Genomic DNA, 25,391 nt, shown 5'->3' on the forward strand with positions numbered 1-25,391 from the left:
CACGCTTCGGCTACGTTCCGTAGCTAACTGACCTCAAAAGATTTTTAAAAATTATTATTTTATTTTATTCTAGAAAAGATATTAAAAAACTTTTTTTTCCTTCGTTTGGAGAGAGAAAAGCCCGCCTTGTTTTCTTAGCTCAGCTTTTGATCAATATAATATATTATATATATTTATATATATAAAAGAAATAAGAGAGAAGTTGAAAATTCAATCATCCGTTTAATTTGTGTGAAACGAATGGGGTTTTTTTAAGGTATATTTGGATACGTTTCCTTTTTAATTTTTTGTTGTTGTTTATTGATGCATTAGTAAATGCCATTGAAGGCTATTTTTTTGATATTTTGTTTTGATCTTCATTTTTGTATCTGACGCGATTTAATTTCGGTTTTTTTTTTTTTTTTTTCTGTTTTGTGACTTGTAATAATCTTTTTTCTGCGTATGCCGATTCATGTCCTTTTTTGTCAATTTCTGCTTGAATTTCTGGTCAATTTCATCGTTTTTCAACAGCAACGAGCTGTAACAGAGAATCGTACAGATCTGGAAGATTTGCAAATATAAAAGTAACAGTGTCTCGTTATTTCTGAGATCTTCTGTGTCTGTTTGATTGTAGATACAATTCTGATCCCGGTCTCGGATTCCAATTACAATGCCTGGTAAATTATGCCTAAGTTTACTGAATTTTGATAATTGGTGATTCGTGGATTAATTTTTGTTTTTAATGATATCAGGAGAGGTAATTGCATTTCAAGAAAATGAGAGATTTAAAAATGAAGGGAATTTGGATTTCGAGACGTCCGAGGACGAGAAAAGAAGAACGGCGCGAGGGAGATCCCTGAAGAAGAAAGCGATGACTGCTTCGACGAAGCTAACACATGGTCTAAGGAAGCGTGGCAAACGCGTGGCTGATTGCAAATATGCGACGATTTCTATCGAGGATGTAAGGGACGCGGAGGAGGAAAAGGCGGTCAGAGCTTTTCGCCAGGCATTGCTTGCAAAAGATCAGCTTCCCCCACGCCATGATGATTACCACACTTTGTTAAGGTAATTTAACCAACCTGTAGACTTTGATTACCGTTTTTCGGAAAAAGTTATGCCATTCGTTTGCGTGGCTAGTTAATCTTAAACTATGTTGATAACATAATGAGATCTTTCCATTGAAGCAAATCTGTGCTGTTTTAGGTTTCCAGTTATAGCTTGAATGACAAGGTACTGACCGAATAATGTGGCCCATCTCAAGCTTTGAATTGTTTGCAATTGACTTTAGGAAGAATTTATTTATGTTTATAACTGAAAATAAGTTTTCCCATTTGTTCTCAAATTTGCAAAATTTTCTTGTATTTTCTTAGAAAATTATTATTATTTCATCATCTATAATCTAGAAGGAAATTTTTGGATTGTTTATTTAAGCATGATATGTATAGGATGTGTAAGTTTTCTAGAAAAGAAATTCATAGGAATTTTCGAAGAAAAATATCAGAAATGTTTCTTGATTGCTTAATTGGTGGTTTATTGATTACAAAGAGTAGATGCATGTTGAACTCTATCAAATCATCTTCAGTTTACTTATTTTCTGAACTGCAACTGCCCCATTTGTTAAGTTTTGGGCATTTTACTAGTTTTGATGATAAAATCTTTAGCAGCAAGAATTTGAAAAAGTTATCTCTCTATAGAAGGTGAATTATTTCAAATTCTGCTTTCTAAATCAAATGTTTATGAGTAGTTTCTTATTCTAATAAAACTATGTTTTGTAACTTGGAATTTTGTGCATATTGATAACATAATGCAAATTTCTCTACTGGAACTGTGATGAAGCATGAGATACTGAGTTTGCTTTTGACTAGAAGTTCTTGAGCTGGTTATTCCCTTACTTAACCATTGATTTCCCTCCAGGCTAGACTTTCAGAACCAGTAGTCATGGAAGTGGAAGTTTAGCTCGACTTCAAATTATATTTTTGAAAAATACTTATGCTAGCATATCTAAACAGAAAAAAAAAAAATCAATATTCCCCACCCTCCCCAACCCTTCTCCCTCAAGACAAAAAGGAAAAAAACTCCATTCAATATATTCATTCATGTCAAAAATCTGAAATTTGTTTTTGTAGATTTTTGAAAGCTAGGAAATTCGACCTCGATAAAACTATCCTGATGTGGGAAGATATGCTGAACTGGAGGAAAGAGAATGGAGTAGAGAGTATCATACAGGTAAAAAGTGCTTCTCTTACCATCTTTAAACTTGGATTTGCTCGATTTTCTACTGCACTACTTATGATTAGACGACAGAGATGAGCAACTATGTGTATCTCGTTGTTTATGAAGGATGTACTGTCTGCCTTTTCTGTTTGTAATAGTTTAATTTTTCATAGTTTTAACAGATGCTATGATGCATGTGCAGGATTTTGTGTATGATGAATACGAAGAAGTTCAGCACTGTTACCCCCACGGTTACCATGGCATAGACAAACAGGGTCGCCCTGTTTATATTGAAAGAATTGGTAAAATTGACCCTGCTAAGCTTATGAAGGTCACTACAGTGGACAGATTTTTGAAATATCATGTGCAGGGCTTTGAGAAGGCTTTCATGGAGAAATTTCCTGCCTGTTCTATTGCTGCTAAGAGGCATATAGATTGTACGACAACAATATTAGATGTGCAGGGGTTGGTCAGTGCTCATAAATTAAATAGGATATGCATTTCTTACAATATCATGTTTCTTATTATTTCCTTCTTTATGCAGAACTGGATGACCTTTGGCAAGGTTGCACATGATCTTGTAATGCGCATGCAGAAAATTGATGGTGACAACTATCCTGAGGTGGTTTAATTGTTTGATTAAGCTGAATGAAAAAAGATATATCTGAATTATTCATGCATAAATTCCTCAACTGTTTCTCTAACATCAGCATTCTGTCCACAGACTTTACATCAAATGTACATAGTTAATGCTGGAAGTGGATTTAAACTACTATGGAACACAGCAAAAGGCTTTCTTGATCCAAGGACTACTGCAAAGATTCATGTACAATAATATTGAAACATGTGATCATGAAGAATATATATATATATATATATATATATATATATATATTTGTACACGCTTTGTTTGACTTTTGAAGGTTGGGTTTCAACTGATCGTAAGTATTCTTTGATCATGCAGGTTCTTGGAAACAAATTTCATAATAAATTATTGGAGATTATTGATCCAAGGTTGTGATTTCTTTTGTATTATTACTGAAATATCTTACTGCCTGGTTGTTTTCGGACTTTTTAACTAAACTTGTTTGTGGAAAAATCTCCCAAGCAGCCAATTGCCTGAGTTTCTGGGTGGAACTTGCTCATGCCCTAATGATGGTGGGTGTCTTAGATCTGACAAGGGACCCTGGAATAACCCAGAAATAATGAAGGTAGGATCCTTGTCTGTGTTCAAAAGGAAAATGAATAGATAATTATAGTCTATGGGAGCACTCCTCTCTGTTCATGCATATTGATGTCTGAGATAATTATTATTTTATGCCCTAAACTACAAGTCATCGCCTGTATTCTTTTTGCAGTTGATACACTTGGGAGATGCCTTGTACTTGGGGAAAACAGAAAGTTTTTCTGAGAATGACAATTTGGAAGTCAAATTTTTGTCTACTAAGGTTCTTCCCACTGACTTTTTTATTAATCAAGTTCCCTTTATCTACTGTCAATTTATCATTATTTATCTTTGCATCATGTTCCATGTTAATTGTTTCTTTGGCAGGTTGCAAGTAGTGAAATACCTTGTGCTTATGATGTGAGGCCAGATACTTCAGATTTCATGCAGTTAGCGTCACTTTCTGAGAAAGTAAGTTTTTCAAAGTTATTGGCTCTGCCCCACCGTTCTGTCTTCTCTTTTAAGTTTGATTATGAATTTATTCCTTTTAAGATTTTAGTCATTAGACTTTATAATCCTTGTTTCTTTTGTGCTACTATGGAAAAATATTATTTAATATTTTTGAATCCTTATGTCAGGGAAGGATTAGTGGTCCTAATTCTATGCATGGCATTATTGAACCAGAAAATGCTGCAAGAATTGAAGAAGCTAGTTCAACAAGTGAGTGAGCACTCAGTAATCCTTATTGAACATTGTATTTGTGTTTATGTTCTTGATTTAAATCAGATCATTCAATTCATTATCAATGCATGTTGCGGTTGTCAGATAGATAGGTGTTCCAACTATATCATATTAAATAACCATTATGTAGAGTTGTAGACAATTAAAGGGGGCATTAAAGCATAACTAGTAGCAATAATTAATCTCTGGAAGGTACAGGATAAGTTGTCTTTGGCCATGTTGAGTTTGAACTTGTATGCCCAATCAAATTTTGAAGTGTGACTCTTGAACTTTTAACAGCTGTAGTTGCTACCATATCATAGTAAATAACAATCGTATAGACCAATAAAGGCAGCATTAAAGCCAAAGTAGTAGCCCCTAATCTCTGTTGCCGTGTGTAGGACAAATGATACTCTATCAGCTATGCTTGATAGCCTGTCATTCTCTATCTGATTTCACTGGCCAGTCTGGGTTAGAACTTGTATTCACAATCAAAATTTCCAAGTTTTGACTCTTAGACTATTAATGAAGCTAACTCGTCATTATTGCATTAGAACATTATTTCCTCTTTTGCAGCACTAGAACTTCTTATGTGCAATGCTAATTTTTCCTCCTGTAAGCTAGCTTTTACATCTTAATTTGGTGCTTTTGACAGATGATGTAACTAGTGATGTTACTCCAAGAAATCTGGGAAAAAAGTTTGTTCACCATGTAATAAGTTTTGTGGTTCACTTTGTACTCAAATTGTTAGCATGTATATATTTCTTAGCCCCTGGACTGGGAAGAGTTTTGGAAACACAAGATTCAAAACAACAAAGAGAAAACCAGTTGAATCAACAGATGGCAGGTTCGGGGTCTCTGGATGATGGTGTTTTGACTGAAGCAGAAGAGGGCTCACTCCATCCATGTTGGCAGAGGCTACAAAATTTAGAAACCTTAGTAACTGAGCTTTCTAACAAACCCACAAAAATTCCTCCTGAAAAAGAAGACATGCTTCTTGAGTCATTGAGTCGTATTAAATCTATCGAACAAGATTTACAGCGAACAAAGAAAGTAAGACCTCTTTCTACTATTAGTCTTTATTGCAACCAGTTTTTGTGCCTTTGTAGTTTGTACATTCTGATTACTTAACACGGACTTATTTTTTTGTAGGCATTGCTTGCAACTGCATCAAAACAAGTGGAGCTTGCTGAGTCATTGGAACATTTAAAAGAAAGCAACTTAGCTGTAAGTTCCTATTTTCTCGTGGAAAAAAGTATAAACCGGTATTCTTCATTAGGGAGATAAAAATGGGTTTTAACCGTTTAGCGTTGGAAAATAATTTGGTGAAACTAGTCTGTATTATGATTGCTTGCCTAGTCGGATGGACATTTGAACCAATTTATACTTGAAAAAAAAAAAAGGCAAAAAAAAAAAGGGTGGAAAATAAAGTTTCACCATGCTATCTCAGATTATAATCAGTCTTGTATGTTATTAATGTAGCCACAGCATATGCCTGAATAGTTGGAATTCTTGATTTATCCATTTCTTATAGCCAAAAGAAATATTTGATTTAACCATAGATGATTCGCAACAACAAAAGGTGTTAAGGAAGCTTCCACTCAGGAAAAAAAAAAAGGAGTTTTCTGTGTTGTATGTCTGCCTGGTTCAGAGTCAATATCTACCTACTTTGTCTTATACAGAGAACTAAGTTTGTTTATTGGACTTCCCAAACACCCCCTTATCTAGGTTCATGATTTTCTTCCTAGTTTGCAGAAATTTAAGGTGCAATTATTGTTGTATTAACTCTAGCATACGTAATTTTGTCTGTCATTCTTGGAAAAATATTGGCTCTAATTACTTTGAGCTAATTTTAGTACAAATGCTTCATATTTTTTTTCTTCTTATTGACTCCCAAGTACGGAATTGATTATAGAATCGAGTGCTTTTGAATATCTTCAAACAAAGTGCACCTTTTGATGGAATTCGGTATGGCATTACAGGGAACACATTCATGTTGGCGAAGAAACTACAAACCTTTAAACCCAGGAAGATGAATTTTTCTTGTTTGCTTGAACGTGCCAAGGTAGCCAACATGCGTCTTCTGTTGTCTCTCAACAATGCTATAACGGCAAGATATGGAAATCTCTTGCCTGATTCAAGTAGGTTGACTAACCCTTTACATAAGCCTCACTTCTATCTTATTCTGAATATTCTATCTCACTTCTGTTCTTGTTTCTTTTTTGTCATGGAATCGGCGCAGATGCAACACACACACAGTTGTCAAATGAATGGCGAACTACTAAAACTTTTTCTGACGAGCACAGTAGTTGGAGATGTAGTTGTGCATATAGTTTTCAAGTTTCTTCACATGGTACGAATTTTCATCAAATTTTTTCCCCATTTTTTTTCTCAGGCTGTTATAAAGAACAAATATTTGAGCTCACTCATTCGTAAAATTTAACACATACATTTAAAGGCGGAGGTTATGTTATGTTCAAGTTTTTTTTTTTTTTTTTTTTTTTTTTTTTTTTTTAAGATTTACCTTCCAAATATGAATTTCTGCTGATGGGCCATGCAAAATATTGCTGAATGGATTGACAACCCATTTTCATTTACGTTGGACCTCAATTCAAGTCCCATCCAGAACAAATTTTACGTATCCTGATCGATTAAAATTTTAAAGAACGTGAATCCAAGGCTTCATTTGAATTCACTCGCAGCATAAGTGCGAGGAGAATTTTTATTTTTTTGGGTGTAACTGGATCATTTCATTTTATTTAGATGTCTATTAGTGTGGTGTAATTGAATTTCTTTTATTACACTGAAGCAATAATTTTTCACCGATAAAAAATGATTAAGTGAGCCATTAAATTGGATCATTTACTATAATATCATTATTTTTTTAATTTTGTATTTATATTTAAATTAATTAATGTTTTATATTTTACTTATTTAATATTATTTTATTAAATGTAATTGATATAAATATATTATTATCAATTTTTAAAAAATACATTATTTGACATAAAAATAATTTTTAATCATTTATTAATTTTATAAATGTTAAATAATTTAAATTTTTTATTATATATAAATTTTAATTTAATATATTTAATAATATTTTTTATTTTATTATAATTTATTTCATCATTATTATTATATTTATATATATTTCATGAAAATTGTAATCTCATTGCTACAATGATTAAATTTATCGCTACTGTTATTATCAATCTCACTAGAATTAATCTCATCGATCATAATAGACCCTAAACTCAACCACCGATTCCAACCACGCCACCGCCGACCACCACCGCCACCCCTAGACCAAGCCTTAATGCCCCAAAATAATGTGATATCCATCTCCAGCAGCGACTCGAAACCCGCAAAAAAACCCCCAAGCACTTCCCTGTACCCACCAAGAAACTCTCAGCCTAATCCAAGCCTATCAAGAAAAATAGTATTCTCTCCAACGCGGCCAATTCAAAGCCAACCAATGGGAAGAAGTCGCCGTAACCGTCGCGGCACCTTGCGGCACCTTGCGGCCTATTCGACGACTCCGCCGTCAAAACCGCCATCCAGTGCCTTCACAAGATGGAGAAGCTCCGCCGCCGTTACCGCTCTGAACGCCAAGGCCTCTCTTCGGGCGCCACTTGGCCATAGAAGCTCTAGAGCATGGGCCTTTGCCTATCTCGGCTCGACCGTTGACTTCCTTTGTTCCAACCAGTGGAAATAATTTTTATTCCGAAAATGGACATGAAGTTGGAAATAATTACTACAATGACAACGAAAACGACTTGGTTGAGGAACAGGAAGAAGATGATGACAACGACGAATGACGATGATGAAGACAGCCGGTTTAGTAAAAGCCGCAGTATTAATTACATTTTGCGGCAGCCCACTGTGGTGAACCGGTTTTCGGGGTTCTTAAGTGGGGCGAGGAGGAAAAGTTCTGGAACTGAAGAGGATGGGGATGAAGTGACAGTTGTGGGAGTGGAGGAAGAGAAAAATGTAGTGGAATTAGCCATGGAGGTAAGGAGATTTGCAGAGAGATTTACGAGGATGGAAAAGAAAAAGATAGAAATGATGCAAGAAACTGAAAGGTTCAGAATGGAAATGGAAAACAGAAGGATTGAGATGATATTGGATTCACATGGTAAAATTGTTGATATGATTTCAGCCAGATTCAGTTCAAACAAAAGGATGAAGGTGGATGAAGATTTGGGTTCTTGAAGAATTTCCCAAGGTTGAAAACATTGCAATCCTTGTTCTATGCAGGTTCAGGTTGTATAGACTTTTAAATGGAACTGACAATTTTTCATGTGCATCTGCTTTTCATCTTTCAGTGAAATTTTTTGTCCAAGGGAAGAAGATGGAACATTTTAATAACCAAAATTAATTTGTGTCTTTTGTGTCTTGATGTTGCTGTAATCTGACCAAATGTTACGTCTTGTTTGTGTTCCTTGGACTGTCTAAGCAATTAGTTTGCTAACCTTTGAATGATTCTGTTAAGATGCTGTGTTTTCATTACTTCCATTTCACTGAAACATCTTTCTTTTGACATGCGTATCTCTTCATCACTGATTTCAGGAAATAGTATGACTCCCTGTTTAGTACAGTTACAACCATTTTTCCTATATGACCTCCTGGGCTTTTTTTTTTTTTTTTTTTAATCTTTAAGTACATAGTTTATGTACTTATTTGTTGCCACGATCACCAAATTTTTTCACCAAAATTTTCTGACCTCTTTGCGTTTTACAAGTTCTTCACTGTTATAATGTTTTAAGGTTTTCTATGCCTAGAATTTTTTCACCCATAGCAAGTTTTACGTGGACAAATCCTATTAAATTTCCTTTCTTTCTTTCTAACATATTGGCTCTAGAAGAACGAGCGGATTAAGCATTCTTTATTGGGAATCTCATACTGTTTACAAACAACTATTAGGAATTTGATAATTAATCAAGCCCTGAATCATACAAATAAGTAGCATTAGGAGTGGAGTCTTCAGCATCAATTGAATTTGAAAGGAGAAGCTCAACCCATTGATCTACGTTCATGGGTAGTTCTAAGTATAGCAGTTGAGCATTTGGACGGCCGATAATATATAAAAAACAGATGACTAAAACAGGTAATAATATCTTAATACCTGATTGTTTATTTAAACAGGGAAATCAAATTAGATAAAATTGCAAAGGCCAAGATGAGAAAGCATTAGAAAATGACCCAATGAAGATCAATAACATGACAGGCAGCGTCGTTGAAAGCATTTAAATGAGATGTAATACAGCTTTCAGGAGTCCCCACGACGATTGGCTGCCTTGTTCAGAGATTGAAATTTGAAACAAATCAAAGATTACAATTAGATCCACAGTGCATTTCAGGTTGCACCACATTTTACCTCCAATGAGAAACACAAAGTCTCAGGAATGAATGAAGGTTCCAAGGCCGGTGATAGGAAACCCAGCAGGCAATGAAGATGGAAAAGGATCAGCGATTGAAGACTTGTTGCATTATGAAAATCTGAGGACTGTTACAAATTACAATAATTCATTGGGTGCCCATGGCAGTGACAGATGCTGATCATTTCTAATACCACTGACCAGGAACCTTATATTCACAAAATTTCCTAAGGCTTTTTTGCCCATAACAATAATTGCTACCCAACTTGATTTGAAAGGGTAATAATACATGATGCACTAATCTACCGGGGCAAAAAGAAATAGGCCCCCTTCTGCACATTAGCAGGGAGACCATGGAAAAAGGAGGGGAAGAAAGTATTAGAAATGGGAGATGTGACCTCTGTACGAATGCCTCTATATCTGTCTCCATCTTCCCAATACTTTAAACCGGTGGTAATATACATAATCCCCCAAAAACCCAAAAACAAGGTAGAAACAAGAGGTCAAACATTTTCTGTGAATTCTAACCTGCAAATATCAAACACCTTTTTCCACATTGCAATCCCCTAATCGAGTAACCAGCTTCATCTGCATTAAAACCCACAGGTCAATTAGTGTCAACTCTCCATTCAAGGAAAGAAAAATTTACATGCCAACAAAATAAACAAAAAGGAAAAGAAAAGGGAAACGGAGGACGAAGCAGGTTTGCACAGTCCAAATAGTACACATGGACACAGCTAGCTGTTAAAAGTTAGCCATAGAAATATAATTTGAGATTTGGACCTTCAATCAAGATAGGGTGCATTGGGAAGGAAATAGTCAGAAAAGTTTTAATAAAACCAATTCAAGCAACAATGGGAGAGTGAGAGGATATAGATTATCATAATAATTTTACAACAGTATGATAATTCTACATGTTTTGATTTGCCTAGTATGCCGACCTAACATTTAATACCACTATATCACATCTACCTAAATCTGTCAATCATTATTACCTGTACACTGCTGTTACAAGGACATGCAAACCCAACCCTAGCAGGAGCCATAACCGTTAGAACTGCTCCATCCACTAGATTGCTTCATTCCAGCTTAGAATTCAAAGGCCTGTGATACAAGCTGCCTTGCACTGCTTGCAGATGCAGAGTTTGCTGTTGTGGGGGTGAATTATGCTGATCTTGTTGTAATCGTTCTTGTTGCTGGTAGTGTTGTTGAGATGGTGGCAGTGTGGGAGATTGTTGTATCCGTGGCTGTTGCGGCCACTGCACCCCAGCATTATTCCCATGAGGGGGTAAGCCACCTGATAATTGTCTCTGCCCTAACCCTTGGCTGACCAAAGGTATCGGATCACTACCAGCTGAATTTGAAAGAGGGCTGGCTATGGATCCCACTTCAGTGGCCACATTTGGCATACCAGGATCATACACAGGTTCTGATGATTTCCACTGAGAACCAACAGAAGGAGAAACAACTGGTACAGTGTTGTTAGCTGAATCAATACCGACCTGAGGCACTGCCATGGTTGTGGTTGTACCCATCTGTGAAGCACTGTTCATGGACTGTTGGTCAGCTTGAGCTGGCTCAGCTTGGGATTTGCTGGGTGTATCACAATTCACTTGTTGCTTCTGTTGAAGCATCCTTTGTACAGTAGCTTGGTTCTGATTAACCTGCTTTTGGTGTGGTTGTGATTGTAGCTGCAAATGCTGGTGGTTTGGACCCATAGCTGCTGGCAGGATAGATTGATGCACAGCTGATAGTGAATGACTAGAAGGCACTGTGGAAACCTGGCCTTGGGTACTATTATCAGAATGGGAAGCCATCTGCTGGAGTTGCTTTGTAGAAGGGGGTGTTGCCCCAGAAACCTGCTTCTGCTGCGACTGGGAATGATTCATAGATTGAGAAGAAACTAGAGGTTTAGATGGTTGGACAGGGCTCATACCAGACCCAGAATACAAGCCTTGACCTTGCATCGAGTGCATCATCTGATCCCCTTTCTCGGCAGCTTGGTTGCCAGGGGCCATGCTTAGGCCATTCAGATGAGCAGGGTCAACAGAAAGGTTCTGATGCACCAGCATGTTCCCTCTTCCCACTCCCTTCAAAAGTTTAGCTTGCTGTTGAGCCTGTGTCTGTTGCTGTTGCTGAGGGTGGTGCCTGCCAGTCTGTTGAAAGTGCTGCTGCTGGGGCTGTCGCTGCCCTTGCTTGCCTACCCGATTGGTCAACCCACTAGCACCAGGTTGGGGGTTCCTACCAAGCCCGTGAGGGGCCAAGTGGTGTTTCTGTTGGTGCTGTAATGACATAGGAGTCATTGGTGAAGATGGTGTTGGAGGGGGGAGTGATACTGGTTGAGTTGAAGCTTGAGGTTGAATCTGTGAACTATTCTGAAGAGAAGATATGGGAAGTTGGGTCTGAGGTTGGGCATGTGGCATTAAAGTGCTAGATGCAGTGAACTGTTGCTGTTGTTGTGGCTGTTGCTGTTGCTGTTGCTGCTGCAAAAGACGCTGATGCATTTGCCTTTCTTTAACAAGGCGCATGGCATAGGCTTGCTGCCCAGTAGCATGATTGGAACTGTGAAGATGAGCATGATGCGAGTTGCTCAGTGCATGGGACTGCTGTGGAGGCATTTGCTGCTGCTGCTGCTGGGGATGACCCAAATACGACTGAACAGATGGAGCAGTTGATTGATTAGGGTAAGCAGAATTCAACCCATTGAAAGTAGGAATTCCCTGGCTGTTCCCTTGAGCCTGCATTTGGAGCTCAGGTACCATTAATTGCCTTTCATGCTCTGGATTTTGGCCAGGCTATCAAAAAAAAGTAATCTTAATTTGAAAGTCGTTGTACAACACCCTAATTTACAAGAATTATAGAGTTCCAATGTCATTATTGTTTAGAAGTTCAATGTAACTTTAAATAAACAAAGTATGTAAATGCCAAATCAGCCACATTTTCATACCGAGGAATACTTTAAAGTTTATGAGAATAAAATAATAGCTTATCAAAATCAATACTAAACAAAAGCTTTATTCATATCAACAATTGATTGCAGAGTGAATATTGCTTATCGACCAGCTAGAATACCATCCAACTTGAAGGCATTGAGGTTTACAAACCCCTATTATCCAGCTGCTGAGTTTCAGCAAGTAATTACATCTAAAGAAAGTAATTATTCAGATATGCACAGTTCATTCTCTTTCAACTTGTTAGCCAGATAAAGGAAAAATTAAGGTTTACAGTCATCAAAGAAAGTCAGTTTGATGGGATCTTCTGCGGTAAACAATCCTCAGTCATTCAGAGTTCCAATTACTTTAAAAGATTAATAAAGTATCACAAAGCATTTTATCAACATCTGTCTTGCATTTCCAATTGAATTCTCCATAATTAACATTGAAAAGCCATATGATTAAAACATGTAGGATTAAGTCCCCACATTCTAGAACTGGTATCACAGATAATATACACTAATTATTGGGGGAAAAATTAATGCTGATTATTGGTATATAACAAATACCCATTTATATGGAACAAAAGAAGCCCAAGCCAGAATAGTATGTTTAAGCATAGACTTGATCATACTGCTCTTTGAAAAGTAAATGACTTACTCGCATCATCTGCATGGTGTCACGAGGCCTCAACATCGAATTTCCTTGACCAGAACCTGGTCCAGAGTGCATATTTACCGGACTTGGAATTCCCACCATATTGGAGAGCATGCTGCCAGAATTCAGCTTTGCTGAAGATGCCATTCCTTGGAAGCCCGGCCTTGACATTGGCATACTTCTATTCATCCCACACAACATGCCCATAGCATTTCCACCGGGTAGCATACGAATCCCACAATCTGCTCCAGAAACAGCCCCACGGAGATTCAAGTTGGACTGCTGAATATTCCTGCCAGATAACATTTGATTATATTGTTGCATTCTATGCTGCTCATCGGCTGGCAAAGATGTTCTAGGAACACCATATCTACCATCCCTGAGAGCAAATATGACCCAAAATTTGTGCCATTAGGATGTGAAAGTATACACATACAGAGAATGCAAGCTACAATCAGCTTAGTACCTGACAGATGCATTGAATGGGGCAGATGGTGATGACAAATTACTGCCAAGAACCACACCAGAAGATCCCTGTAGCGACGAATTTGCTCCAGAGGCAGGAAGCATTGATCCCAGAGCTCCTTGATTTGATATTGCTAAACCATTAGCATGAGAAGCTTGATATCCAATGGGTGGAACATCTTGGCTTGATATAGCGGCATCACAAAGATCAAGAGGCCTTCATCCAGACAATGAAAAATAAAAACGACATTGCATAGCATTGCAATAAAAGCAACAGAAAGCATGAACAATGAAAAACATGAAACTGGAAAACCAATAAAGATAAAAGAATCAAAAAGCTAAAGCATTAATAAAAAAAGGGACAGCAAAGCTTACGTTAGAACCCCTCCATTTAGGTTGTTTGGGCAGACTTGTGAAAGTGCAATAACATGAGAATTGTGGACAGGCACTATCTGCTTCATGTCCTGGTTATCATGCTTTACAATTCAAGATAGAAAGGCCAAGTCAGTAAAGTTTGGAAGAATCAAGGTGAAGTAAACAAAGTGAATTAGGATGCTTTCAAGTATTCAGACTGTAGGTTCTGTTCAACTCCATACTTTTTGCCACACCAATGAATGCTAACACAATTGCATCACTGAATGCTAACACAATTGTGAAGGAAAAGGCAAAAATTTTCTGACGATAGAATAAATTTAGGTTGAAATTTAATTTGAAAATTCTTTAAGCGCACAATCTCAGGATAAACAAAGTGCATCATACAGTGGAGCACAACATCTCAAGTTCAAAGACAGCTAATTCAATGTTTTCAAGGTAAATCTAAAATTTCAAAATCTCCTTCAATTGCTTGAATCAACTGGTAGATCACTCTTTATTAATGTTTTGTACTACTACTCAAGTGCTACATGAATTGCTCAGACAAAGTGTAGCAGAAAATGCAAAGGGTACCAAGGATTCAGCACAAGCCTCTATTCTGACTGGAAGCAGAGAAGAGGTCACCTTCAACCAACAGAACACTTCTTTTATTGCTCTTCCTGCTTATCCAAGATGTGTTAATGGAAACCTTCTTAAAAATTGTGGCTAGAGGACAATGGGACCACTGGTCTGTTTTTTAGACCTTGTCATATGATTTTATAATTTTCGAATACTGTATTGAAAGTTCCGTATTTCCATTTCAGTCTCAGAGCAACAACCACAAACCAACATTTCAATAGCATCCACATTTCTTTATTTCAAAAGAAGGATGACAGCAAACTGGTGTTGATCAGGTGGCATCTTGGCATAACAAATAGAATCAGAAAGAGTTCCAGTTTGCCTATTTCTTTGAAGCAAGGATTTAAATGTTTTAAAATGACAGCAGTATGACAAATCTAGCATGTTTTAAACCAACAAGTCCCACGCCCTTCAGAAATTAAATTAACAATGCAAAGTCTTTTTTAAAAAGCCCATAGTCTGAATTTGCATCGAACTGATATGAAAAAACAGTAAATTTGAACTTGTAAGAGATAACAAAAAGACTGCCTTCAAATTAGTTGATTAAATCAGACCGATTTGTTCTTAACACTACCAACATGCCAGGGTCTCTAGAGATTAAATAAATGTACACTAAAATTCACAATGTACCTGACTCCATCGGTAGTGCAGTTTCTTTCCAATAAGTATAATTTTCTCAAAATGAGACTTAAGAGTATCCTCTTCCTTTGGCCCTTGTAAATGTTGAAACAACTGTCTGGCACTTCCCTGCATGAAGCAGTAGAAGCCAATCAGAGAAGATAAAATTAGCTCCTGGAATGTCCCCTATCAATACATAAAAATATGAATCTACTACTTTTGGAGAAAGAGAGAGAGTGGACCTTCGGAATGCCAGGTAATGTAGATGGATATGACTGAGAAGGCCCTGAATCATCAGCACTGTCAGCTCCATCACCACTCCTATCCATTAACATTTTGTGGCGTTCCTTACATTCTTTAGGCTTGCGGAATATGCACTGAAAATGTTGAGAAGTTCATGAGATTATTGCCCAATGGAAGAAGGCGAAAAGTGGAACAGAGGAGTGAGGTAAGGGTGAAAAGACAAAAAATTAGTAAGGCTGCTGTGGATATAGACAAATGAAAGAATAAGTAGCACTTTTAGAGCTGTGACACATTATTGGAGGCAATTTAGAATTATTTCAGACACATGACAAGGAAGCCCTAGATAACAGAATATGTTTGTAAAGAAATTTTGCTCAGTTACTAACCTTAAATTGAAAAGTACTGTTGATAGCATCACTTACAAGCTCCCAATTTGGACCCATGTCGTGTACAAGGACAACAAGTGCCTGAACATAATACAGTAACATCTCAAAGGCCTGGTCACAATGCTAACAGCAATTGAAGGATAAGTTCAAGAAAAGATAACAAAAGTTAACCTGATCTTCAAATAGTGACCATGGACAACCAGAACCTGGCTGACCAGCAGAAGTCTGGAAGAAGTTTGCATGGATTTAATAATTACACCAGAGCTAAGACAACTATGAAGACATTATCAGCCAGACAATTAACAAAATGGCAAGGGGAAAAATTACCTTAGGAGTTTTAGCTTTTCTATTCCTGTCACGACTGTGAATTACTCTAATAATTTTGTTGGGGTTGGACATGTTACTCATTTGGGACCCTACTGGTGAAGGGATAGATCCACTTGGAGTGATGTCAAAAGCATTATCCGTCTGTTGCTTTGTTATCTTTGGCTTCTTGACATTATGTTGCCCATATAAACCTAAGAAACAGACAATTGAAAATGTGAAGGATGAAGAACACAACACCAGATAGATATATCCAACCAAGTAACCAACCATTAGATCAAATATGATAAAAAGAGCTTTACCACTGGTTCCATTAGAATCAAAATGATGACTCTCCAGTCTCTTTTTGGAATAATCCCTCTGCAAAAGAAATAGCACCATCTAACATGAGATTATCAATCAAAAAATAGCATAGAACATAATATTTGGCAAACACAAGTGAAGATCAGAAGAAAATGCAGATAACGTTCAATGCTGCAAGAAAAAAAAAATTGAGTTACGACACCCTCAAATCTATCATGGAAGGCAGGATGTCAACTTGGTCAGATGTAAAATTGAAAATACTAAAGGAACTTAAAACTTTAAAAGTTTCCTTAATAAAAAAAAAAAATGGAACAAAATCCGACTGAAAGGATATTTGGCAATCAACTTAAAAACCAGTAATATCTTAGAAAAATGAATCTTATGCGAGGTAAAATTACACTTTAAAGTAAAATACACAAGAACCTCAAAATGGTAATTACTCATCCAGGCAGAAAAAATTTGAACTTCTTAATGAATAAAATAAATATGCTATTTTTTTAAGCTAGAAAGAAAATGGAGCAAAAGAAATGGAAAGAGTTTATTTATATCAAGATAAGCAACTTGGGAAGATAAAATATAAAAATTTCACCTGTTCATTGTGAAAAGTAGATTCCAGCTGCCAACCGTGATCATATGCAGAACCCTACCAAAAACAAAATTCAGGCACCATTAGAAACTATGAAGGCAAATAATAGAACTATCCATACTGTGCCAGGGATAAACAAACCCCAGTGTTAGTTAAAACAGAAGAATTACAACGTACGAGATTCTTGGCCTTTCTCTTCTTTTTAGGTTTTGTTGGTGTTTCTATACAGTCATATGGTAGCTGCCTTTCAAAGTCCCCAAGTGAATCAACCTCCATGCTTTTCTGGATCTGGAATTCTCCATGTAAAGTACTCTGATCATCCTGAAAAGAATTGGTATCTCCACTAGAACCATCTGTTTTTGTCGGAGCCTGTAAACCACCACCAGCAGCTGCACTGCTAAAAGGACTTAAATCCCTCTGCCTGGAACCAGTGCGCACACGTTTTGTTGGAATTGGACCAACATTTAGACTACTGGGGGGCCTTTTTCCTATCAACATCGACTGTTGAGCACAGTTTGCATATGGCAAATCAGCATCCATTTCATATGGCCTTGCAGCATATGATTTCATTGACTTCTTCTGTTTTTTCTGGTTTAATGTTGATGATTTGCTACCTTCAAAGGCTCCAGGCAAATAATACGTACTTGTTTCCCCTTCATCCTCATCATACACAAAGTCATCATATCCAAACTCTGAATTTGAAGAAGTTGTAAGGAACAGAAGACTATTCAATGACTATGAAACTGAGAAGAAAAAGGTGTCAAGATTACCTGCCCCAGCATCATAAAAAGATGTTTCAACCTCCTCTTGCACATTACTCCCAGTTTTCTGAAAAAATCATTCAATAATAACCAAGATTGAGCAGAAAAGTTCCAACAGCTGCCCTCAGGCAAATTAGCATAGAGACAGGAACATATATACGTTCTCCATGATAACTTTGACTGATTTTTTTTTAGATGAATTACATCAATCCAGGACTCTGTTATTCAGAAATTTATAAAACACTCTCCCTTATTAAACATAGGGGAGGCAAAAGAAAAAGTGCATGTATAAACTCAATAAAGGACCTATATTTACCTCAGTCTGTGCCAAATAAGATTCAATAGATCTTCGGTAGGTTTCCATAGCACCTATAGGAACTGCATAGAAGAGGCTTTCCTGAAAATAAAGTACATAAAAAGTTTGAGCAGAGAATGTAAAACTAAAAAAAATAAAGAAATCTAGAACTTAGCATGCAGAGTTAAATATATACAACCTATTAAAAGAGATAGATAAAAGAGCTACAGTAAAAAGCCATTAATAATGAGTAAATAAACCAGAAAAGCTAAGAAAATTTAAGCCATACTTCTGTTAGGTGATCATCCCAATAAATGTCCATAATGCCTGAGTCAGATATCCCGTCAGGAGTAGCTGGTGCTTCAGCTTGAAGTGATGGAACCAGGGAGCTGCTATATTTCAAAAATCTAAGTGCATATGCCCAAATAGCTAGTTCATTGTTCTTTCCAGGTTGCTGCTGCTCCACCTTATCCATACCCTGCTTCATAACATGTTGCACAAAAAGATAAGACAGAAAGACTAATATTTCAAGGATCTGATACAATCTAGAACATGAATATGAGGGAAGTACTCCACAGTTTTCACAAGACAAAACTGAAGGCAGGTAGCCAAAACAGCTCTAAAGATAACTCAATTCCAAATATTTAAATGGATATTCTGGATTCTAGTTCTAGAATTAAAAGGCTTTTATGCATTTTCAATTGAATGTTAACTTATCATCCAGAGTCTCTATGAACTCAATCATCAAGACATCCAACCAACCACAGCAAGCCAACACACTTAAAACACCATGGAGACCATATTCACTAGAAATCACAACTAAGATCCAAAAAGGTTACAATCCAAAACAAGCCTAAAATCCATATAACTACCTAAGTTCTCAGGAACCTCTTCTCTACATTTTAAAATAAGCCACTTCCTCCCCAGTGCAAGTATAGCAAGTGGAAGATAGTAAGATACTATGCTTGAAGAACAGAACTTATAAGCAGCTAACCAACATGAATAATCATACAAAACCAGTAATTGAATTTGAATAATATAGAAGAAACTAGCACCAAGTGCCAATAAGAAAGTTAAACATAAAAAATTATCATATTACTGTAACAGAGAGACATGCATAAATTGATTAAAAAATAAAGACCAATAAAAGTCTAAGAATATAACCAGTACCATATCACATTCTGCAGTCTTTTTCTCAGTAGCTTCATTGACCCTTGACCCCACCAAACCATGGCCACGGTTCTTTGGACCAAGACTTGCATCCTTACTATTTAGAAGCACCTCTGCTGAATGCCAAAACTCCATGACAGCATTAGCAAGGGTTAAAGCTACTTTTTTGAGTTTCCAACACTGATTTTGTTCATCAAATTTCAATTGCAAAGTAAAAGCAACACGTCGACATATTTGAGCAGCAGCAGTCATCTTCCAAAGACGCTCCTATAAGCACATAAAAGAACAAAAAAGAAAGTTTATAGGCAAATTTTGTCAATTATGTTCTCTAGTCAACTTCATATACAGGTACACTAGTTGAGTAAAGATAATAAACACAAAAGCTGTCAGTAAGAAGGAAAAAAGAACAAGAAGAATGCATAAGATGCATTTATGTTCTGTAAGAAAACAATACCTGAGCAAAATCATTTGCCAACCATGCCATTTCCTCAAGAACAAAGTCCCAGTGAGATTTTCGGCGATTCTCCAAGGGTAAGGTACCAACAGATAGTTCTGCAATCCTTCTTCGCTTAGCCTGTTTACCATAATGTCAGACCTTTAAAGCTTTTTAAAGACAAAAAGCCTTCCATTTAAATTTAAGAAATCACTGGGCATATATCATCCAAAACGATAAATAAACCACCTCTATAATCCGTGCCTCTTCCAAGATAGAATCTTCATGTACATTGCCAACCACTTTCACATGATTATCCAAACTAGTTTGAGTGTCAGCATTATCAATGGAGGTTCTTCCTGACAAAGGTGTCTCAGGAATCTCACAAATAGAGTTATCCATTGTGCTTTGAGGCCTACTAGCAGAAAAGTTTTCCTTTTTGGAGTTAGAATTATCACCCGGCACAGCACTAACTTTCTTATCAGCTTCTGATACAGCATGACTGCTTTGTTGTGCATCATTGTTGGAAGGACAACTCACCTCATTTTGCAATTCAGATCTAATTTCTACCTCCACTTTGACAGTAGAATCGTTATAAGAATGATTTTGATTAGTGGAAGTATTAGTTTCGTGGATAGCAGCACCAGCATCAACAACCTTGATCTCAATCTTTTCTTTTGCCAATTCACCAACAGCTAAGTTTGGTGACTCCTCTTTTTCTGACGTTTGTTCTGAGGGCTTTCCATTAGAATCAACATTTTTTGGATTAATACACACATCATTATCATTATTTACATCTAAGCTTAGGCTGTTTTGAGTGCAAGAGGACTCTGAATCTAATCCCTTCATCCCTACTGCCGCACTGCTATTTTGCCTTTCATTTAGTATGTTTTTCCTGTCTCTTTTGGCATCATCAAACCCATTTAGCTGATTAGAACTAGTTTCATTTTCAACTTTTGTTGCACCAGCACCAGGTGAACATCCAATACCAGCTGAAACTACCTGCTCCTTCCCTCTAACAAGATCAGGTTCCTCAGAAGCCAAGTTAACCGGAGATTCATGAACCTCCACTTGAGCAGGTTCATTATGCAGGTCATCTGTCAAGCTTTTGGAAACTGTAACATCAACCTTGCTTTCAGATAGATCACCTTTTGACTGGTCAGTCATTTCTTCCACGGCCTGCGCACCATCCATCTCCGTATTCAACTGATTATCAGAAGTTATCACCTTTGAAGGCAAACCACCATTAGAAATTGCAGATTTTATGGTATTAACAGAGGATATATTGTTTTCCTTTTGGTTATTTGTTTCAGAGGTCAGAGCCCTCCCATCCTTTGATGCTCCACGAGCAGATAAAGAAGAGCCATGAACACCTCGACCCTGAATGATATCTGTTGAACTTGATCGAGCTCCATCTCGATTTATTTTGGTCCTGTTCCTTCTAGCATAAGGACGAAAAATAGCAGAATCTTCAGATTCTTTGGCATTTTGAGTCCCATCCATCTGAGAAGATTGCTCTGATGGAACAACAGTATTCCTCTTACGAGGATGCACAGACTTCCTTTCACCTTCAGGCAACTCGTTCTCACCGTCAAAAAGTAAGAGATTATCAGCACTATTGGGTTCACAAACTGCAGGAACCCCTGGTCTACCACTGCTCTCTACAGAATCACCATGAGGTGAGGCAGTCAGTGCAAAACTACCTTTTGCTTCACTGTAATAACAAAGGACAGCAGAAGATCAGCTAGTTACTCCAATACAATTTAGAACCATAATTGTGTAACATACAACAGTAAAAAGAATATACCTGGTAACAAAACGTTCTGCATGCTGATCAGTAAGAGAAGTAGACTGGACACTAACTGAAGCTGCGTTGCCAAATTTGAAATCCAAGGGATTGCCACCCTGACAATGTGTTTTATGGTGAATATTAATCTATAAGAAATCGGAAGTAGCAAGAGGAGATAAAAATGCATACTTTCTCAAGAAACTCAAGTTCCCTTCTCCTTTCCTCACGAACATCATACTCCTGCCTGTTATAGTCAAGAGAAAAAAAATGAAAGAACAAAAAAAAGTTGCCTGTATTTAGAGATGTGAACTAAAGCACATTTTTCTGGAAAATAAAAAGGGGTATGAGTTATAAAAAATGGAATGTAAGCATCACCTAAGCTCTGCTTGAGCCTTCTCAATAGCTGCCCTGTGTGGAGAGGTCTTGACACCAATCCCAACTCCGCCATCAACAACCCCTCCCATGGAATCAACCTCAGCATTTACTAAGAGAGCAGATCCTGAGTTACATCCATGCATCCCTACCTAAATATCTACAGGCTTGCCCCTCCCATTGATGTAAAATGAAGATATTGTTGAATACCTAGAAAAGTTGTTTGAAAAAAAATTAAAAAAAAAAAACGAAAAATCAGAATAACAAATATAGTAAATGAAAACTAAGGAAAATAATGAATTAAATAGAAGCAGCAATCAACTATGAACAAATATTTTCCCCTCCGGTAAGTTGCAATGTAGTCACCCTCATAACCACAGTAAAGACAGTTTTCTTTATTCAAAAAAGATTCAAAGTCATAAAACTTCACAATTGCACAAACCGATATCATCAAACTCACTCAAGATAATAAAAAATGGGATGTTTTCCTGAAGCTCATATATGTATAAAACCAACATAAATAAAAGACAAGGTAGAAACTCCCAATAAACGGACAACAATACATGTAAGAGAAGAATCAAGCATGCAGCATATACGTTGTTTACCATAAGAAGGATCACTGTAGAAGATTTTTCCTAGAAAAGAACAAAGTACATTAATTTGAAAAGAAGAAAATGTATGAATAGAATGACTTGAACTAGATTAAGGAGCAGCAATATTATTCCAAATCAGTGATTTTCTGGCAAATAAAAGTGCTTCCTACTTTTTTTATTCTTTTCCGCATTGAGTTGCCAAAAGGGGAGAAACAAGGTGTTCATAAAAAGAATATGAATAGCACATTGATTGCATATCTTTCACCTTTTAATTTCGCACTCCTTCACAGTAGTTTCACAGCAACTGAAATAACCAAATTAGCTCAAAAAACAATTAAGTTCACTCACCACCTTCTATCAATTGAAAATTCACTTGCATGGCGCGAGGTTGCCACAAGTTTTGGTCAGTTAAACAGTTCAATAAAGGAAATGCATAGCCCGCCATTAATTGCAATGCCAAAAGCAATGATTAATTATAGAAATTAACGATTCTATCTATGCCACCGGATAAGCATACTTCATATCATATATATGCGTACGCATAGAAGTAAATGATAGCATATGAAGAGCTTGGCACCAGCAATTCTCTTCAAATTCCAGGAAAATAACCACTAGAAGTCGAAAATCAGTAGCTAAACAATGTAACGTAGAAACAATGTAACGTAGACCCTAATGAGCTTCCCCAGCATTTAACTTCGAATTAATGTAAACAAACACATAAGAAGACCACCTTAAATCCACAAGCATTCAATCGAAATGCGTATAAAAAAACCACAAGAGAAACAAATGGAAACCCTAAACGAATTGAATCACGGAAATCGTGCCCTAATTTGAAACATTACTCAATTTCCAGGGTTTCCATTAAAAACAAGAAAAAAAATTTAAGCGCGAAAATAACCTGAATTGGGATACGGAGTCGAACAATTGGGAGTTAGGGCACAGCACCGGGGAGGACCTGAAACGTTCCCGCTCTTTTTAACACTCTCGTCACCTCTCTATATCTCTCCTAGGGTTTTCAAGCTTCAACCCCAACGTCTGACCTCAATCAAAACGACACGAATTAACCCTAAAATACGACGCCTCCCTGCAAATGCAAGCCATGAGCGCGTTGTTGAGTCCCTCTCTGTTAAGAGTCCTTTGTGTAATTTTTTTCGTTTTCGTTCTCTAAAAAAAATTGTGTTTTTCTTTTTTGGAGAAATAATTTCTTTTTAGTTTTTTATTTTTAGTTTTTTATTTTTCTGCGCATAGATTTTGTTTGGTTTGGCTGCTTTTCGGGCTGCTATGCGACTCCTCGCATGGAGTGTTGTTTATTTTTTATAAAATCACAATGTAACCAGTAAAGCAATTATTTTTATGAAGATAAATTTATTTTTTGGGATTGAAAATTATTTTATTTGATTAGTAATTAATCATTTTTAGAAATTTAAAATTATTATTGATTGATATTATTAAAAAATAATTTTATTTTATTTAAAAATATAAAATTAAATATACATATTATAATAGGTACACAAATTAACTATTGTAATTTTATTTAAAGATAATAATTTGTAAAATATTAATATTATTTTATTTATTTTATAATAAAATATTATTAAATTATTAAATTAATAAATATATTTATTGATAGGTAAATAAATTTTTAATATAATATAAACTATGTAAAAAACAATTGAATTAGAAAATAAAATCAATTTGTTAAATTTATAATAAAGAAAAAATAAAAAATTTATTTCTAAACTTATTAAAATGAATATCAATTTGAAGATATAAAAAATTATTATCTAAAATAATTATAATTTTAAGAGAAAATAAATTTTTAATTAATTTTATATTGACTATTATTAATTTTGTATATTATTACATCTCGATAATAAAAGTTTTTTACCTTTTTAGATAAAAATTCAAAATTATTATCATTAAAATATATAAAGCATTTACCAAAAATAATGATTTATAATTAAATCATTATGATTTTTTAAATGATCACTCATATCAAATGTTATCTCAATAATAAATAACGGACTTGAGTTTTATAAGAAAAGATGATAAGGATAAAAGGACTTTTTTTTTCTTCGCTATAAGTTTTTAAGATTTATTCAAAATTGATTGAAAAGAATTTTAGATTTGTGTCAATCTAATTATAAAAAATATTTTTCATTGCAAATAAGTTTTTCAATCAAATTCTTAAGTAGGTTTTTAATTAATTTATTAATTTTTTTCAAAAACATTGTCTTTTAATTTACTATTTATTTAGTTTAAATAATTATTATTTTTTACCTAAATTTTTTATATGGCATCAATTAATATATTAATATATTATTATCCTAAAAATATAGAAAAATGTTTAACTATATACTCTCTCTCTCTCCTCGTATTTATTTGTTTAGTTTTGACTTTATTAAGATTAAGAAAAAAATGGCTTTAATGTATTTTATTAAATTTTAAATTTCTTTATAAATTGATTTGTATGATTTTAATGTAAAAATGGAAATGTTCATGAAATTGAACTTAAAATTTAAAAATAAAAGTATTAAATATTAAAAAATAAAATGTTTTTTTAAAACATAGAAAAAATTATAAAAAAAAAAAGAGATGGAGAGAAAGTTATATGATTTTACAATATTAAAAGCTATTAAAATATGAGTTTATATTTGATGCACATCAATTCTATATATTTTTAATGAATCAGATAATACACATAATTAATAAATAAATATCGATCCTTAAATAAATATATAAAAAATTAATATTTTTTAAAAAACTTATTAGGTGACATCATCCTATTCACTTGTCGTATATAAAATTTATAAGTGTATATTTAATATACTGTTAATATATAGATTTTATATACTGTCAGCAAATCAGATGATAACAACTCCTTAATTAACAAATATTAACCCTTAAAATAAATGTACATAAACTAAAATAACTTACCATTAATGATATGTTATCATTTGATTCACCTCATTAATGAATTGTTATCATTTGATTTACTAACAGTATATAGAAGC

The 25,391-nt window shown here is 35.4% G+C and overlaps 3 protein-coding genes across 19 annotated transcripts; 2 read left to right on the forward strand and 1 right to left on the reverse strand.

Annotated features, from left to right (window-relative positions):
* Positions 1-117: 117 nt before the first annotated feature.
* LOC111283362 (phosphatidylinositol/phosphatidylcholine transfer protein SFH9-like) lies at positions 118-6,551 on the forward strand. Of its 3 annotated transcripts, none has more exons than XM_089758712.1 (16): positions 128-256; positions 511-656; positions 732-1,044; positions 2,106-2,205; positions 2,396-2,662; positions 2,738-2,815; positions 2,918-3,019; positions 3,158-3,207; positions 3,305-3,404; positions 3,552-3,641; positions 3,746-3,829; positions 3,997-4,078; positions 4,734-5,131; positions 5,231-5,305; positions 6,061-6,219; positions 6,321-6,551. In XM_089758712.1, exons 2-15 carry the CDS (start codon positions 650-652, stop codon positions 6,112-6,114), a joined length of 1,800 nt encoding a protein of 599 aa, XP_089614838.1. In that variant the 5' UTR covers positions 128-256; positions 511-649; the 3' UTR covers positions 6,115-6,219; positions 6,321-6,551. The 3 variants fall into 3 exon arrangements, with proteins under 3 accessions (XP_022727583.2, XP_089614838.1, XP_022727581.2); XM_022871846.2 differs by having other exon boundaries at positions 142-256; positions 614-656; XM_022871848.2 differs by lacking the exon at positions 511-656 and having other exon boundaries at positions 118-256.
* An 859-nt stretch (positions 6,552-7,410) lies between these two features.
* Positions 7,411-8,520, forward strand: LOC111283744 (uncharacterized). Its single transcript, XM_022872346.2, is given in 4 exon segments — positions 7,411-7,581; positions 7,583-7,718; positions 7,721-7,887; positions 7,889-8,520. Coding segments are annotated over 4 exon segments (897 nt in total). The 3' UTR covers positions 8,312-8,520.
* Positions 8,521-9,246: 726 nt separating this feature from the next.
* LOC111283689 (chromatin modification-related protein EAF1 B-like) lies at positions 9,247-23,665 on the reverse strand. Of its 15 annotated transcripts, none has more exons than XM_089758709.1 (23): positions 23,276-23,665; positions 21,788-21,994; positions 21,602-21,656; positions 21,431-21,528; positions 19,873-21,337; positions 19,645-19,764; positions 19,191-19,457; positions 18,310-18,498; positions 18,042-18,122; positions 17,735-17,792; positions 17,142-17,656; positions 16,968-17,021; positions 16,378-16,435; positions 16,079-16,269; positions 15,923-15,976; positions 15,752-15,832; positions 15,365-15,499; positions 15,135-15,251; positions 13,890-13,990; positions 13,516-13,731; positions 13,053-13,341; positions 10,455-12,197; positions 9,247-10,047 (listed from the first exon to the last, which is right to left on the reverse strand). In XM_089758709.1, the coding sequence occupies exons 2-22, from the start codon at positions 21,928-21,930 to the stop codon at positions 10,539-10,541; spliced, it is 5,946 nt and encodes a 1,981-aa protein (XP_089614835.1). In that variant the 5' UTR covers positions 21,931-21,994; positions 23,276-23,665; the 3' UTR covers positions 9,247-10,047; positions 10,455-10,538. The 15 variants fall into 15 exon arrangements, with proteins under 15 accessions (XP_089614835.1, XP_089614829.1, XP_089614828.1 ...); XM_089758703.1 differs by having other exon boundaries at positions 10,455-12,254; XM_089758702.1 differs by having other exon boundaries at positions 13,053-13,428.
* Between the last annotated feature and the right edge of the window lie 1,726 nt (positions 23,666-25,391).

Source organism: Durio zibethinus, chromosome 3 (genome assembly GCF_047325235.1).
Source record: "Durio zibethinus cultivar Kanyao isolate XHJ-2024 chromosome 3, ASM4732523v1, whole genome shotgun sequence".
Lineage (NCBI taxonomy): Eukaryota > Viridiplantae > Streptophyta > Magnoliopsida > Malvales > Malvaceae > Durio > Durio zibethinus.